Source organism: Octopus bimaculoides, chromosome 14, assembly GCF_001194135.2.
Source record: "Octopus bimaculoides isolate UCB-OBI-ISO-001 chromosome 14, ASM119413v2, whole genome shotgun sequence".
In the NCBI taxonomy this organism is placed as follows: Eukaryota; Metazoa; Mollusca; class Cephalopoda; order Octopoda; family Octopodidae; genus Octopus; species Octopus bimaculoides.
Genome location: NC_068994.1, coordinates 29994431 through 30011702, shown reverse-complemented (window position 1 = coordinate 30011702; position 17272 = coordinate 29994431). Strand labels below are relative to the sequence as shown.

Genomic DNA, 17272 nt, shown 5'->3' with positions numbered 1-17272 from the left:
CCGGTGCTCCAGCATGGCCACAGTCAAATGACTGAAACAAGTAAAAAAGTAAAAAGAGTATTCCCGCTTTCACAACCTTTTCCATGATGTATGGAAATTCTAATCCGAAACTCAACCGATCCATTTTGTTACGATATAATCGATTCGGTCCTTGATTTGGTATAAGCATATGTCGTTCAATTTTATTAAAATTCACGAACAACTTACCCATTTTCTTCCAGTACTTATCTTTGATTTCATGCCTATTCAATTACTCCAAGAAATTAAAAAAAAAAACTGAACCGAAGAGGTACTCTAAAGAGTAACGAATTTTTCTTATAATGCATCCTAGTTTTTCTTTTATTGACTACAAAATCCTGAAGATGCATAGGATAGTAAAAAGATGTAAGACAAAGAAAAGACCTAACAAGAATCAGTAGGGGATTTGCATCGCGTAAAATGGTAAAATCAATACGTTACATTAAGGAGTGGGATGTACAATTTCCTGTAAGTCAGATCGCCTCAAGGCCCTAACAAAATGGAAAAGGCATTGCCTTGAAGGATGGCGAGAGAGAGAGAGAGAGGCGGTGGAACAGCCACTCAGACTCACAGGGCTCTCACTTGCGGACAGCCATCTCCGCCCGATTGAGGTAAACAGGAATATGGTACGGGGGCCAAGAACGCCGGAGGTCTCCACACATTACATTCTTATAGAAGAATAACTCAAGGAATGAAGAACTTAACTTTCAACACTCAACTTTCGACCCGATGCTCGTGTAAAGAAGGGATGCCTTTCCTCAGAAGAGTGTTGGTTGTCGGTCCAGCAACCTTAACTCGTAAAATGCACTGTACTCTGAGGTCAAATCCCGTCGAGGTCAATTTTGTCTTCCATCCTTTCGGGCGTTGATAAAAAAAAGTGTCATCCCAAGGTAATCGATTGGCGAAACTGAGAACGTCGAGTGGATATCTATGCGCTCTGAGTTCAAATTTCGCCTTGCCTTAATTGAGTGGTAGACATTACTTGTCCGGTTTCACACCATCACCCGGCGCACTTTAGCGGAGTGCACTCCTTTGTAAGCATTCGGATTAGGTTTCCGGTTTGAGGATCATTTCCTCTCTCCCTCTCACCTGTCTTGAAGACCCTGTAATGGGTCATACTCCGCCCAAACCCAAAACGATAGATAAGCAGCAGGTGGGTGTAAAACAATTGGCCCCAGTCAACTTTGTTTTTTGAACACAGCAAGTTGAAAAATATCTGGTTCCCCTTGCCAATCGTTTGCACTATCTTCACAGCATTTAAGAATAAGGGATTTGCTAATGAAAGTACTAGAGAAACTGCTGGGATGGTCACAACCAGAATGTCCTCCGTTACAACCTGCTCGATGACATCTTGAGACTAAAAAATAACTACTCTTCACTTCTTTTCTATCAGAGTCTGCATTCACATATTTAACGGCTTTTCATTCACATATTCTCTGTTAAATAAAAAAACCGCACACAAAACTCAAAGCACCTACATACAGTATAGATATATGCACGCCCATATACACACAGAAACACCATTGCTTACCTGAGTCAAGGAGGGAAACACTACGTGGTCATTTGACCTGCTAGAAACAACAGCCAAATCAGCGTCTTAAAAAAAACGAATGTATGATAATAAGATAATAGATGCACTATAATTGAAAAAAAAAAGATGAGATGGTTATGACTGTAATGTTTTTGATCATAGGTTTTGTTCAATAAGGGCTTAGGGCAAAATAACGAACCCCCTCCTCAAATACATTATTTATCTGTATCAAATTGCAACGACTCACGTTCACACGCATACAAACACAGCCAATGTTTTCCTCAAATCATATCTCGTAAACAAAACTCATGCTAGCTCTCTTTCACACGCGCGCGCGCTCACATTCAGACAGATACATAGTTTAAAGCACATATAACAAATCTCACGTTCACACACATTTACATTGTTTACCCGAAGCACATCATATAACTCATGTCACACAGACATACATACACATACACTCGAGTGCGTGCATATGCGCACGCATACTAACTACATTGTTTACTCCAAGCATCATTTTACAAAACGCACACATATAGATACCATTTAAAATCTTTTAAACCTTCACACACGCTAACATTCAAACATACAATACATTGGTTATCCGAAGCAGATCTTAATGTAAAAAAAAAAAACAAAAAAAAACGTGTTCATACAGCTCCATGCATCCATACACATAAAACAACTAATATTAACGCTTGTCGCATTCACATACACAACGTATAAGCTGTTTAAGAGACACTCACATACACAAAATACATTTGCATTCACATTTTCTGTACTCAAAAAGCAGATAAACACATTCACACACATTCTATCAACTATGCAGATATATAAACATTAGTTTCCTGAACTACACACACACACAAACACACCGGAGCGTGCATATGCTATATTGTTTACACAGCTCTCTCAAATGTGCAGGTACACGCAGATACGATCTTCCACGACTATATACACGCGCACACACACGACCAACTCCCAACACAGCCGCACACATCTTGAGCTCTATTCAGTTTTATTCAGTGGCAAGCTCGTAACACAAACATCTCCCACACACACACCACACTACACACATACGCCCCAATCAATGAAACTGCATCCACAGCGCGCAGACGTGCACTAAACGCATATGCCATATATAATAATATACTGCATAAACAATATATATCCATACACATAGCTACATAACATACAAACTGTACTTATATAAAATCGCACCAAACATAGATTAAACATACTCATATTCATATACACTGTAAGCATTCATACCTCAGTTATAGTGTGCAACTCAGCTGCGTACACACGTTCATATGCACAACGTACACATCAGTCGCATATACATAATATTCACGCGTACATACACATCACTCGTTTTTATAAACATCCAACAAATGCATCAGCCTTACATACATACACGCACTGTATAAGCGTTAGTCGTATATATACATACAGTATAACTACACATTAATCGAATGTACACTTATATAAATATCAGCCGCACATACGCGCATTATATACACATACACATAAGCCGCATACAGCTAGATATGTTCACACGCTAACCAAACAAACCCTATTATCTGTCAGCAAGTATGTTCAGTTTCCTTGCTCAACTGATCATAGACCAACAAACGGCAACAGCGAGTTCTCATATGACAGATTGGTCTATGGTTCGCTGCAATACTTTGGAAATGAATTTTTTTGAAAACAGTTTTTGTCTTGATCGAAGAATAAACAACACTGAAAGTACCTGTAAACGGTGAACCGCAATAATATCCCCCGCGTAAATTATTTCCATATAACAATATAAATAATTCAGTATTTTGATAGAATAACACATACACACTTATTTACAGACACATATACATACATATATATATATATATATATATATATATATACACATACACATACATATATATCTATATAAAAATCAATATCTAAATATGTTAGTCCTTTAATTCAATCTCTGCCACAAAATAAACAAAACAAAAAACTAAACAGCAAGGTATTATTCGGTTTATTCATTGAAGTCGAATTAATTCCATCCAATATGGCGTCGGTTTCGTTCCAGTTTTAAATAAAGTCTCTCTCCTCTTCCTCCCTCTTTGTACTACAGCCTCCTTTTCCTCCTCCTTCTTTACAACTTCTTTTTCTCCTCCCTCTTTTTACTACAGACTTCTTCCTTCCTCATCACAATAAAAGAATTGAGAAAGGAGAAAAAAAAGTACCTAACAATCCATTCAGAGTTACGTCCCTTCGTTTTGTTTACGTTTGGCGTGTGACCGCTGATGTGTGTGTATGTGTGTATCTGTATGTGTTTCAGTGTGTATAAGAGTGGCGGAAAGAGCGAAAAGAATACATACACACATATGAAAACATACCATGTGAGAGAAAGAGAGATAGAGATACAGAATGTGAGAGTGAGAAACTGAAAGACAAAACATAGTGAGATACAGAGGAGTGGGAGAGAAAAGGAACAAGAAAAATGTAATTATGAAAGAGAGAGGGAAGGAGTGCGTGCGGCAGGGAAGGAAAGAAAGTAGAAAAAGAAAGACAGATCTCATAAAGACACATGAAAAGTAAAAAAAAAAGAAACAAAATGTGAACAAGCGCCAAGGGAACTAAAAAGAGGAAGACAAAAGAAGGAAGACATTGTAAGACAACAATAACATTTACAAAAAGGGGTTGATTAAAAAAATACGAGAAAGAACGAAGGACTTGTGTAATTCAGAGCGACTGTCCCGTGAAAAGATGGGGCCAGCCTGGAAGGTGAACACTAACTCTCCTTTGTCACAGGCCAGACCCACCGAAGACTTATTCTGAGCCACCAGCAGTTCGGACCCGACTGGAAATGTGTAAGTGGGTGTTCTGATTTCTTGGCTCATCTCTGTAAGAAGTGAAGAAAGCAACTGGATGAAAGAAAGAATGAAAGATGGTGATAATGCGATAAGAAGGATTTAGAGATCGTGGTTTGTGTGTGTGAACGTGTTTATATAATATATATGTATGTGCGTGTGTTTATATATATATGTGTGTGGTTTACTTTTTACTTTAATGTCCCTACTTACCCAGAATCAGTTGTGTTTATAATTACTTTTCTATTCTTATCGTTTAACAATAATTATTAATTCGTAATTATTATCTGCACCTTTTAGTAAACATATCGTTTTGACAATCGCTTCAGTTCGTTTTTCTTTAAGAGCCATGACCCCGCGTTGCCTGACCTAAAGAGAATGGGAAGTTCGGAGTAGCAGGGTTGAATGGTCTGGTTACTATTGTGTACCTCCACCCCGTATTTCACCGGTGATGTCTGTTACTTTTCACTACCTTTTGATAAGTGTAATAATAAATGTGAACTTGTGAATGCACACAACAATACTTACAATAGCAACACAATATTTGCCTATTTTATTATTCTCACAAAAATTAAAAAAAAATTTCATGCATAAATTAAAGTACATACACACGCACACATATTTACAGACATACATTTCTACATACACTCGTGCGAACACATTGTTATCTCTTTCATTCAGTCGCTCTGTCTCTTTCATTCGCTGTTTCTTATTTTCAGTTGTTATTATTTAACCCAGGTCAGCAATAATCCAGTAGACCTATGATCAGTGACATCTCAGCCATGACCATCCCTTCTTTCACATTGTTGTCCTACCTTTCTTTAAGGTTGTAACGTGGTATAATTTGGGAGAGATTTGGTTGTTATTTCTAGAACGTCGAGCGACCACGTAGAGGTTCCCCTGTTGGCTCGCCTCATTTTCAGTTGTTTATCGTTGCCGTATATAATACACACACATACTCGCACACACGCGCGCAGCCCTCCCCCTCGAAAAGAAATAGTGGATGTACAGAGAAGATTCAAGTGTTTGTCACTGTGTCGCAAGTGTGTGTGTGTCAATGTGAACTAATTTACATATTGGTTTTCTTACAATAGTTTATTGTGTCAATTAAGAAATTGTCATTTATATGAATGACCATTCACCTTATTTTCTTTTTGGAATTTCAATGAGTCATTCAAGTACGACAGATCTATATTACTTGGAGAAAATAATGATTCTCGTATCTATACATTTATTTATGCAACTATTTCGAATTAAACCGCCTCTTCTGCATCTTAAATAACCTAACTTTTCTTCACCTTTTTCCTGTGGATCCATCAACTATTAATCACGTCGATTTAATTGTTGCTAAGAGGCACGTGCTGGCGGTGACGGTTGTAAGATCAGTGATGGGCGCAATTATCCCTCCACCCATATCACGTTAATTTTTTTCTTCTATAAAGTTTATCGGGTGACGTATTAGGTCATATTTGTATCCACTTTGTGAGATTAAGTTGTTTTCAAACCACTCCCTGTCTGTCGCCAAATGTTATAGAAGTTTTCCTTTGGAGTAGACCTGTTGTGTAATCTTCTTTTGGCAACCATTATAGTGAATACCTGTCTTCGCTCTCTCTGTAGTACATACACACACACATGAATGTATAATACTCACAATATATATATGTGCACACACGCACACATATGCACACACAAATGCACGCGCGCGAACACGCTCATAATGAAGACTAATCAGCCAATTGAATAAGGAATTAGACACTCTTGAGTTCAAATCTGCCGCGGGTATAACTATATTTAAGTTAGTTATTGCCGGAGTAGTTTCAATACTTTACTGTAAATTTCGTATTTATATTAGTTTCCGTTTTCCTTACTGCCTTTCATTACGTATATTTTTCAATCGTCTTCAGGTAAATAATTTCTCCCCACCTGTGTGTGTGTGTGTGATGATCATTTAACGTGCGTTTTCTATGCTGGCATGGGTGTCTGTTTTGTATGGCTGGATACCCTTCCTAACGCCAACCACTTTACAGAGTGTATGGAGGTGCTTTTTACGTGGCACCAACATCAGTGAGGTCACCAAATAATCATCTGAGGGTGGGGAAGTAGTATTGAGGAAGTTGGCTTTGTACTAGATGTTTGAGTATGCAGGAAAGGAGATACATGGCCGCCTCTGCAGGAGAGTTTGTGGGGAGAGAGAGATGTGACAGTGGTGGTGGTGAGAGGGGTACACTCAAGATACAGTGAAGTGTATATAAATGAAGTGGGACCAAGGATTGGATAAGGTCACAGGATTGCAAAGGGAGAGTGGGAGCCGGTGGGGCGGGAATTTAATGAGATGGGCAGAAGTAGAGGGAGGTTGTTGTTAGGAGGATATGTCATAGGGAAGAGATTCAACAGGGGTGATTTGGACATAGAGGGAATGGGATGGGAGTACAGCAGAGGTGGAGGAAGGAGGGGTGCTTGCAAGATGAGATGTGAGGAAGAGGATTGTCAGGAACAGATTGTCTGTGTGTGAGACATACACACACATACACAGACACACACAAACACATATATTTTTTATCTTACTTATTTCAGTCATTAGACTGTGGTCATACTGGAACATTACCTTGAAATTTTAGTAGAATGAATTGATCCCAGTACCTATTTTTTTTGAAGCCTGGTACTTATTCTGTTGGTCTTGTTTGCTGAACTGTTAAGTTACAGAGATGTTAATAAACCAATCAGTGGTGAGGGACAAAGACACACACACACTGGATTACTTTAAGTTTCCATCTACCAAATCCACTTACAAGGCTTTGGTTGGCCTGGGGCTATAGTAGAAGACACTTGCCCAAAGTGCCACACAGTGGGACTGAATTCATAATTCTTTGTTATATTTATACAATGTCTTCTTTGTTTCTGTCTTAGTATACATTTGCTAGCTTTTTCTCAGAAGCTTAATAAGAGCTCTGGCGTTTCCAAAACTGAGTGGTCTCAATGGTAAATGGCACGAAATCACTATGATATTTTGGGTCATTGGCTGATGAGTAAAAATCAGCCATGAATATTTTGTGTATTGCATGTATTGTGTCTTTGCCTAAACTTCATGTCTGTTTAGTTTACATCTAGTTTTCTGTTTGCTCTGCTTTTGTCTAACTATTTCACTTTGTTGTGTTCTTTCTGTTAAACCCAAGATATATATATATATATATATATATATATATATATATATATATATATATATATATATATATATATAGTTGCCTTTGGAAACCACTATAAGCTGATGACTTTATTCTCATACAACAATCTTTAATTGAGTTAGAAAAGAAACTCCATATAGAAGCAACACATGGAATCAAAGGGCCTTAAAGTTAACTTAGCTGAGACCAAAGTTCTATAAGCAAGGAAACAGATAGGATTACTCCCTTCCGGTAAATGGCCCTTTTGATATGTAGAAAAGGCATAAACAGGAATTTACATATGGTGTACCCAATGCCAGCTATGGTCACACAAGGGGTGCAGCGGAGTCTTAGGAAGATTAATGGAGAAAGTGGTATTTGTATATGGAAGATACATAAGAGCTATAAGCACTAAAGATACATGAGAATGCCCTGGAGGCTCACTTGAAGCAATACATAGTTTCTGTTACTTAGGTGGCATAATTATCAGTGGAGGAGGATGTTTTGAAAATATAGTGCTAGAATAAGGATAGGATGGAGAAAGTTTGGAGAGCTATTACCTCTGTTGGTAAGTGAAAAACATACCGTATGATACTTGTGTCCAAACAGCAATGTTTGTACACAAGCATTGTGTACTCTGAATACTAAGGCCGTGTAAACTAGAGAAGAATGAAGCTGTATGTTCTGATGGATGTATGATATCATGCATTATCATATAGCTTCAAGATTTTGATGACATGATTGTGTATTTTTAAACAACATTGTAAGATGGGTGTGAGAGGCCAGATGTCAGTTTGAACATAAAACAGATGGAATATTTAAGCTGGATATGGCCAATTTAAATGCTAAATGTTTACAGTTAAGAATCCTATTGAATGTCATATCAAAATATGAACTAGGTAAATTAAAACTGACTTACAGGCAATCATTCTGTATTTTATTTATTAGCAAAATTTTCATTTTGGGTTAATTTACAGTCTGTCACTTTTTAAAAATTTTGTTCTACTTTTCATAAAATTGATCTGGCAACCCTGCATATGCATCCTATATGATTAACAGGATATGTGGTGCATCTGTCATTAAAGAACTCAATTCACCATAAGTAGACACTACATGAATAGCTTTGGATTCATGTAGCATCCATGATAAATTGACCTGGTTGATTTCATCCTACACAAAGAATTTGTACTTAGTTCTTAAGCTACCAAAATATGTATTACTTGTACTGAATTCTAGCTACTTTTAGACATTTAAGTGTTTTCCACCTTAGTCTTAGATTGACCAACACTTTGTGATTGGAATTTGGTTGATAGAAATTTTATGGAAGTCCATTGAAGTGACTGCTTTGATTTTGGGATTGTAGATTTAATCTGTTTAAAAATCACAGCCTGGTTATTGGGTTTCTTTAGCAGTGTTCACGATGTTGCAAGCATTTGAGCTAGATTTTTAGTTTAAGAAAAACTTTCCTCCTTCATTCTGCTTCCCCATCTTTGAGTCTATGTAAAAAAAAAAAACCATCACTGCTATCCTTTTACCATTGACTAAAACCAGATGGACTGTTGTGTGTGTGTTTATTTTTACTTCTTAAGCTACTGAGTTTGGAAAAAGGGGCTGTATCCCATTTTGCAGGCCCTACAAGACCAGTGAGGTGGATGCTGTTAATGTTTCTCTTGATCCTTTTTAGGTTAATAATGTCTGTGAGAAAGACTAGAGACAGAAGGAAATTCCAGAGGGATTGACATTATGGTGAAGAAAGATTGAGTATAGTGACTAAGTGTGGGGCCAGGGGGTAGTTTTGGGCAGTTTGAGGGTGAAGAAAGGAGGAAAGATGAACTGAATTCATGTGAGTGGAAGTGGGTTGAGCCCAGCCAGATCTGAGGAGCAGAGGCTATTATAGTAGCAGTAGCAAAGGCGGAGAAAGGAGACAGTGTGCTAATGGGCCAGAATTTGAAGCATGTACAAAGTGTAGTGGATTGAGAATATTTGAACTGTTGACTTTTGATTTGTTAATCTTAGTGACCTGATAAATCTGTTGTTTATCTTTTTGACTTTTATAGCTGCAGACACCTGCACTCACTCACTAATGTGTATACACATACATACAAGAGTACATTAGATTATTCAGATACTAAAGAACACATATACATTAAATTAATACACAACTACACTTAATTTCACACACTTTAACACAAATACAATACTGTGATTATAACACAATAATTTGAAATATGTTCTCCACCATTTGATTAACACTGATCCTTATCTTTTTCTCTCTTAGGCCTATTTTTAAAGGAATCCTGAAGATTCTTCATTCGGTCATCCAAGTTACACTATGGATGTCACTCAACCAGTTTTACTGATTCAATTCACAATCGATGTCACCTACTGTTGGACCTTATTCTCCAGTACCAAGCAAATCTGATTGAATGTTTCTTTGTTCCCTTAGCTTCTTCTTCCTCAAAAGAAAAATGACTGACTGTCCTGTCAGTAGATGATTTGACTAACAGCTCAGTGTACATACATACATACATATATATATATATATATATGTATGTATGTATGTATGTATATATGTATATATATATATGCACACATGCACCTGCAAATGTTACAATGCACAAATGAAACAGAGAGTACTCAATACATGACATAGAGTATATTGTTTATTTAAATTAAATTGAGGGTTTGTTTTAGCTACTCAGGATTCAAGTCACTATGACTATGTAAAATTAGATGAATGTATTACTAATTAACTTGTGAAAGGTGAAATCAAAATTGTCTCCAACTGTATTTGAACCCTGATCTGTATGACTGCAATTCTACTGCAGTGCTACTGCTACTTCTGCTTCACAAATTCCATTACTTGCTTGCATTTTGAAATTCTGTTGAAAACCATCTTGCTACTGACTATAGCACCTTCAGAACTACTTTGATTGGCATACATATCAATATATATATATGTATGTATGTATAGAGGTATATTCTCAAAAAAAGTCAAAATATAACCCACTCTACATATTAGTTTATATAATGGAGAGAATGTACATCATTAAAGAATGGTATTATTACCAGTGTACTAAAGTTCCAAAAACAACCATAAAAAACTTATACATGTAGAATTTAGATTGAGATTGAAGAACTGTGTATAAACACGGTATATATAAACATATACACCTCAAGAAATAGCTTCTCTCATATTTAGTTGATAGTGTAAGCAGGAATTTCTTATAAATCATTTTGTCATCATTGTCATTGTTCAAAGGAATTTGATTTTGAGGTGTTCTGACCCTTGCCAATAACTACATGATAGACATTTGCAACTTCTCTATCAAAGAGCTGATTATGTTCTTCACTTTGTCATGACAACATCATCTCTCCAAGATTATACAACACAAAAAATTTAATGGAAGATACTTAACTATATTTGACTAAAAACAATTTATATTTTTTTAATCAAAATTTTGAACTAGAATTTTTCATAATCATCTTACAGATATTTTTATTCGTGATTATTCACATATTTCATTAAAACATTGTCTTCTTTATTCTAAATTATACCAAAGAAATATCTTCCTAAATTAGCTAATTTCATTTGATGCCCATTTACTCAATATTTCAGAAATATATTTCACCATAAACAGTGAAAGACTATTTTGCCTTTTTCAAGCTTAACCCTTTTTTCCCCCTCTGTTCCAACAAGTATAAATGAAATGCTTAACTCTGTAATAAGATATGGAATAGGAATTTCATATCTTTAGGGTCATTGTTCTCAAATGATTCTATCAGATGGCAGGAAATTTAGTCATATCTCACTGATTAAATGTAAACCAAATTTGGAACTGAGCTGAATTTCAAACAGTAGTATTTTGTTGACCTCAAGATATTCAACTTTAAGCTATTTGTTTCTTATTGAAGCTCATGATTTTCACGAGGCTTTTGGTTTCATATATTCTATGTCACTCTGTATGCTTTGAATTAACATGAATGAGAAAGAGGAAGTTTAAATCTTGCAGTCTTGTGGATGTTAACGGAATGTTTTGAAAAGGAGTCAACTAACTTATCCTACAATACAAATTTTTTCACTTGAATGTTTTTAAAGTTCCTCCTATTTGCTATATATATTGTGACATTTTGATTTATCTTCAATGTGACAGCAACAAAATGAAGATATATCAATAAATTGTCCAGAAACAAAATAAGAAAGATAAAAGAAGAAATATTCAACTAAACAAAATACTTGTTAATTTTGCAAGTAGCCAAATCAGTGAAAAGAGTTTATCTGAGGGTATAAAAATATGGCTGAGATTGCCATTGTGTCATGATGAATTCCCTGTAAGGCAAAGTTTTTTGACCGATGTCATTGACATCTGCAGTATTGGAACCAGTTTCCTTTGAGCTTATATAGGTTTCACCTGGTTTATTTGAGTGAAGGAAATTCCAGTCACATCCTTTCAATAACTAAATTTAATCAATGGAGATCTTGTGTGAAATCATATTTGAATAGCTTGAAGCTTTTCTTAAATGTTCCATCTTTATTGAATTATAACCAAAGTAGAAAACAAAACGCTTTAAATTTAAAGTTTTAAAAACAGATCAAAATAAACATCAAAAATCCTTAGTAATGACCTTTCACTATCAGCATAACCTCCACCACTATTACCACCACTACCACCATTATTCTCATTAAACTTTGGTTCTCATTATTGCTTGTATAGACTAAACTGTATGTAGTTGTGAAATTAGAGGAAGAAAATATATTGTTTAAACATTCCTTATATGTAGCTGCTGAATATTCATACATGTATCATTACATACAGCTTTCCACATCACCATCTCAAGAAACAACATATCAAGTTATATCATAAACATTTTACTACTTCATAAGTAACATTTTGACCAAGAATTTGTGGTCATACTCAGGGATTGAACTTCTTCATATTACATTTATAACAACCTGTAGTTTTTCATTTTATTTTTGTCATTAGTGCTAAGACCATGCTGGGGCACTGCCTTCATACCTATTTTGTTATAAACTCTCTCTGAAATTGAGATTAAAACACACATACATTATCTCTTTCTCTTCATAGTTTAGTCTATTCTCAGACAATAACTATGTATCCTTTCCCGATATATGGGGTGCCTACCCAAAGAAATTTCTGCAATCGAACATTTGCATTGTCCCCAGCCAACTTAAAACAGGATACTTCAAAACTGATTCATTCAAGTCCAACTATGGTTTCCTCAGAATCAGTCCTGTCAACTTCTCAAAACTGTAAAACATCAGCTATGAAAATGAATACCAAGCTAAATTCCAGCCAAGCACCAAATCAGATTGTGGGTGGACAAAGCAGTAATATGCCTTACACTCCACCTAAATTATTTAAATGTAATACGTGTGAAAAAGTATTTGCACAGAAAGTGAACCTCCAAAATCATGAAAGAACTCACACTGGTCAGAAACCCTATGTGTGTCTTGTGTGCTTAAAAGCATTTAGTCAACGTACAAACCTGCGCAATCATGAACGTATACACAGTGGGGAAAGGCCATACATTTGCTTGGTGTGTTCCAAATCCTTCAGCCAGCGCACGAACTTACGTAATCATGAGCGGATACACTCTGGTGAGAGGCCTTACAAATGCTTAACGTGTTCAAAAGCGTTCAGCCAGCTGACCAATCTTCGAAATCATGAGAGAATTCACACAGGAATAAAACCTTATACTTGCTCTGTATGTCTGAAGTCCTTTGCCCAGCAGGCAGAACTCACTTGTCACGAAAGGGTACACACAGGCATCAAGCCATATACATGTTCCTACTGCCTTAAGGCATTTAGCCAGTTGACAAATTTACGCAATCATGAGCGGGTTCACACCAAAGAGAAGCCTTTTCACTGTATGATGTGCCCAAAAGCATTTAGCCAACGAACAGATCTAAGAAACCATTTACGCGTCCACACAAGAGAAAAACCATTTGCATGTACAGTTTGCCCTAAAGCATTTGCCCAGCGAACAGATTTGAAAAACCATTTACGAACACATTCGGGGGAGAAGCCTTATGTGTGCTTGGTCTGTGGGAAAGCATTTAGTCAAGTGACAAATTTACGAAATCATGAACGGATTCACTCTGGCGAAAAACCATTTGTATGTTTAACTTGCGGGAAAGCTTTCTCACAGAGAAGCACTTTAAAGAATCATGAGCGAACCCATGGTTTGAAATTGTTGAAAGAACAGCAATGTCAGAATGAGGATAAAAAATCAAATATAGATTCTCTTCAGGAAGTCACGAGAAGTGAACAATCTCCCACAAACAACCAAAATGGTTACTGTTCTTCAAAAGCAAGCTCTCAACATCATGATAAAACTAGTACTACCACCACCAACAACAATAACAACAACACTAACAACAACAACAACAATAACAGTGTTGCTGTGGAGATGCCTACAGTACCATCAAACAGTTCTGATAAAAATCCGTTGCTCTGCTGCATTTGCAAAAAACAATTTTCACAGAAGTCACAGTTCAATAACCATGTGTGTGTTCAGGGCTCAATGGATGAGGAAATATTTTTTCAGCAAGACCCACGGTCTATGGCAAGCAAACAGCAGAATACAAGCATGTTTTCAAAATGGATGAATGCATGCCTACAACAACAGCAACAACTTCAGAAAGAGGCATCTTCTGGTACAAGTTCTTTGCCAACATCTTCTTGCAATGAGAATAGTATCACATCACCAAGTTCACATCTTGATTCAGGGCTTGACAGCTTATGGCTCCTGCATGGACCGGATGCTAGCAATGTTGGCGCTGCGAGTGATCTACATCGACAGATGCAGATGTCTTCATCAGCTATGAAGTTTCAGCCAGCAGCCATTCCTTCTCTGATGGGTTCCACCTATTTGCCGCCAATGTCTCCAGGCTGGGGTAGTCACTATGGTTGGTCAAGAGGCTTTCCCATGGCATCACCTAGATGGGGTCCACTTTCTAAAAACTGTTCAACATCTGCATCTCAAGAATTGAAACAGAATAAGCAGAAGGAACCTAAATGTTGCCAAAAAGCTGCTTCGAAAAGCATTTCTTCGAAACTTCGGCAAAACAGCAGTTCTTAGGTCTGACTGCAAGTTATTAAACATTACCTTTCCAGCTAGTGCAGATGTAATTATGAAAGCCAAGACATTCATGTTTGTGACACTGGATAATCCCTCAACAGTTGGCCAGTTCCTTAAAATTCTCAACCTCTACAGTGGAGAGAAAAACCAATCTCCTTATGTTAGAGTTTGAAAATGTGAATAAATAGAAACCATAGATACGGATTGTTTCATCACTTATACAGATTGCTCCACTCTACCTTTTACAAGGAACACCATCAAAGGATCTCCAATATCAGACGTGTTGCAAAGATTCTTTCTCAAATTCATACTTGTTTTTTTAAATGAAATTTTAGAATGTGGTATGATATCAACTCATACATGTGAATGCATTGCACACACACACACACACGTGCACATATACACACCCATGTTTGGCCTCAAATGTGTGGAAATATGTGTGTGTATGTGTATACACACATACAAAGACAATGTTAATGTTTTACACTCACTCACAATCACATATATATTGTATGTATGTCTAATGTATAAGATGTATTTATATAATTTAGAAATTATGATTTCTTTTGACTAGGTATAAGGTGCAGTATAATTTAGAAATAAAGCTTTTATATATATATATATATATATATATATCTTTATATATGTGTATATATGTATTAATATATACTTGTATATATATACACACACACACACACAAACACTCATACACACACCCACAAACACTCATACACACACACACATGCACACACACACACACACATATATATATCGTCTGTAAAAATATAAATCTGAAAAAAGAAGCACACTCTAAGCTATCGAGCAGTATATATTAAAGTTAGATAAGGCCAGTTTATGGGATTGCCTTATGTTTCACGTCCATAAAAGGTTTAGCTTTATGTCATATTAGATCCCAAAACCTCGTTACTGTATTTATTTTGAGATGTTCTGTGTTTCTTTCAATTACGTTAAATATAACAAAGAATTTTGTAAAATAACTTAGTTATCATTCAGCTAATGGAACATAAACTGTGACTAAGGTTTGGTGGAAGATTCTAATTCAAAACTTATGAAAACGAGACATTTGTACTCAGAGCCAGAGCTGGTTTCACCCGGGTTGGTAATGAAAGGGTTAAGGTCTCTCTAGGTTTCTCTCACTCACACACACACATATACCAACACAAGCATGTATATATAAACATACATTTGGACATAATCACATGGATACTTATATTTGTGTGTATGTCACATGTTTGCATTTGTATATGGGTATAGATATATTTTTAACTGTACACATGTATGCTGTAAATTATATCTTATATACCTATTTATCTAACAATATAGATAGATAGACATATATATATATATATATATATATATACACTTTATTTAGAAGCAGCAGAAATATAACAAAAAACTGTTACTCGGAGTTTCATGTTCCCGTTCATTGGACAGTTTTGTTAGAAATGGCATTTCTAACAAAACTGTCCGATGAACGGGAACGTGAAACTCCGAGTAACAGTTTTTTGTTATATTTCTGCTGCTTTTAAATAAAGCATATTACTCTACCTCTGGTATTTGAGTACTCTTTTTTCTACCTTGTTGCACATTTAAGTGCTTACTCTGGAATATATTTATATATATATAAAATATGAATAACATATACATGCATACACTTGCACACATACACATGTAGACATACACACACAATGGTGGCATTACTTAATTCACTAATATCTAAATATTATTGAAGTGTATTTATGTAATCAATTATGAATCAAATGATCTATGATTAAACAGAACTTTTGATCTTTTAAATGGATTAAGTTCAAGCATGAGAATTTTAATTACTGTGCTTGCAGAAGTGATGAAGCCACAAACAAAAAACTATTTAATTTAAGAGCATTCTAGAAAATGTATTATAATTTTAGTACTCAATATTGCATTTTAATAACTATGCTATAATATATGCTATAATATATATAATATATATTATATGTCTTTGTACTATAGGCATAGGGTCTGAAATTTTGTGGGATAGGTATAGTTGATTACATCGATCCTAGTATCCTATTGCTGTGTATTTAATTGACCTTGAAAGGATGCAAAGCAAAGTTGAGCTTGGCAGAATTTGAACTCAGAATGACTAAGTCAAACATATTAGAATTGGATATTGGCAGCTTGGTCTAAAATCTTGTGGACAGATGAGCTGAAATCAACTCTGGTGGCTGACTGCACACTCCAAGTATAAAATTCCAGTAGCTAAATACAGTAGTAGCAGTGTCATAGTTTGGTGCTGCATGTCTGGAAAAGAAGGAAATTCTATATATTTATTAGATAAAGGGTGTCATGAAAAGCACAATCCATATTTTTAGTTGCCAAGAGTCATTTGAGTCAGTTATCGGTCTTTACAATATTACATGAAGTGTACTGCATGAATATTCAAGAAAGTCGTCTAAATCCAAGAAATCTGAGTCCTGCAGTAGCTAGTACAATCCACAGATTTAACTCTTTTGTTACCATATTTTTGTAGAGTTACTCTGTTTATTTCAATTAATTTTACATAAAACAATTTAGTAAAATAACTTTGTCATTAT

At 35.8% G+C, this 17272-nt stretch overlaps 1 protein-coding gene across 2 annotated transcripts; it reads left to right on the top strand.

Moving 5' to 3' along the window:
• The first annotated feature begins 3836 nt into the window (after positions 1 to 3836).
• On the top strand, positions 3837 to 16001 carry LOC106873127 (zinc finger protein 79). Of its 2 annotated transcripts, none has more exons than XM_014920354.2 (2): positions 3837 to 4410; positions 9850 to 16001. In XM_014920354.2, exon 2 carries the CDS (start codon positions 12684 to 12686, stop codon positions 14673 to 14675), a length of 1992 nt encoding a protein of 663 aa, XP_014775840.1. In that variant the 5' UTR covers positions 3837 to 4410; positions 9850 to 12683; the 3' UTR covers positions 14676 to 16001. The 2 variants fall into 2 exon arrangements, with proteins under 2 accessions (XP_014775840.1, XP_052828767.1); XM_052972807.1 differs by having other exon boundaries at positions 3837 to 4414.
• Positions 16002 to 17272: the final 1271 nt, after the last annotated feature.

What these genes read in the sequence shown, in the direction of transcription:
- LOC106873127 (XM_014920354.2), top strand. Translation starts at nt 12,684, where the DNA reads ATGTATCCTTTCCCGATATATGGGGTGCCTACCCAAAGAAATTTCTGC.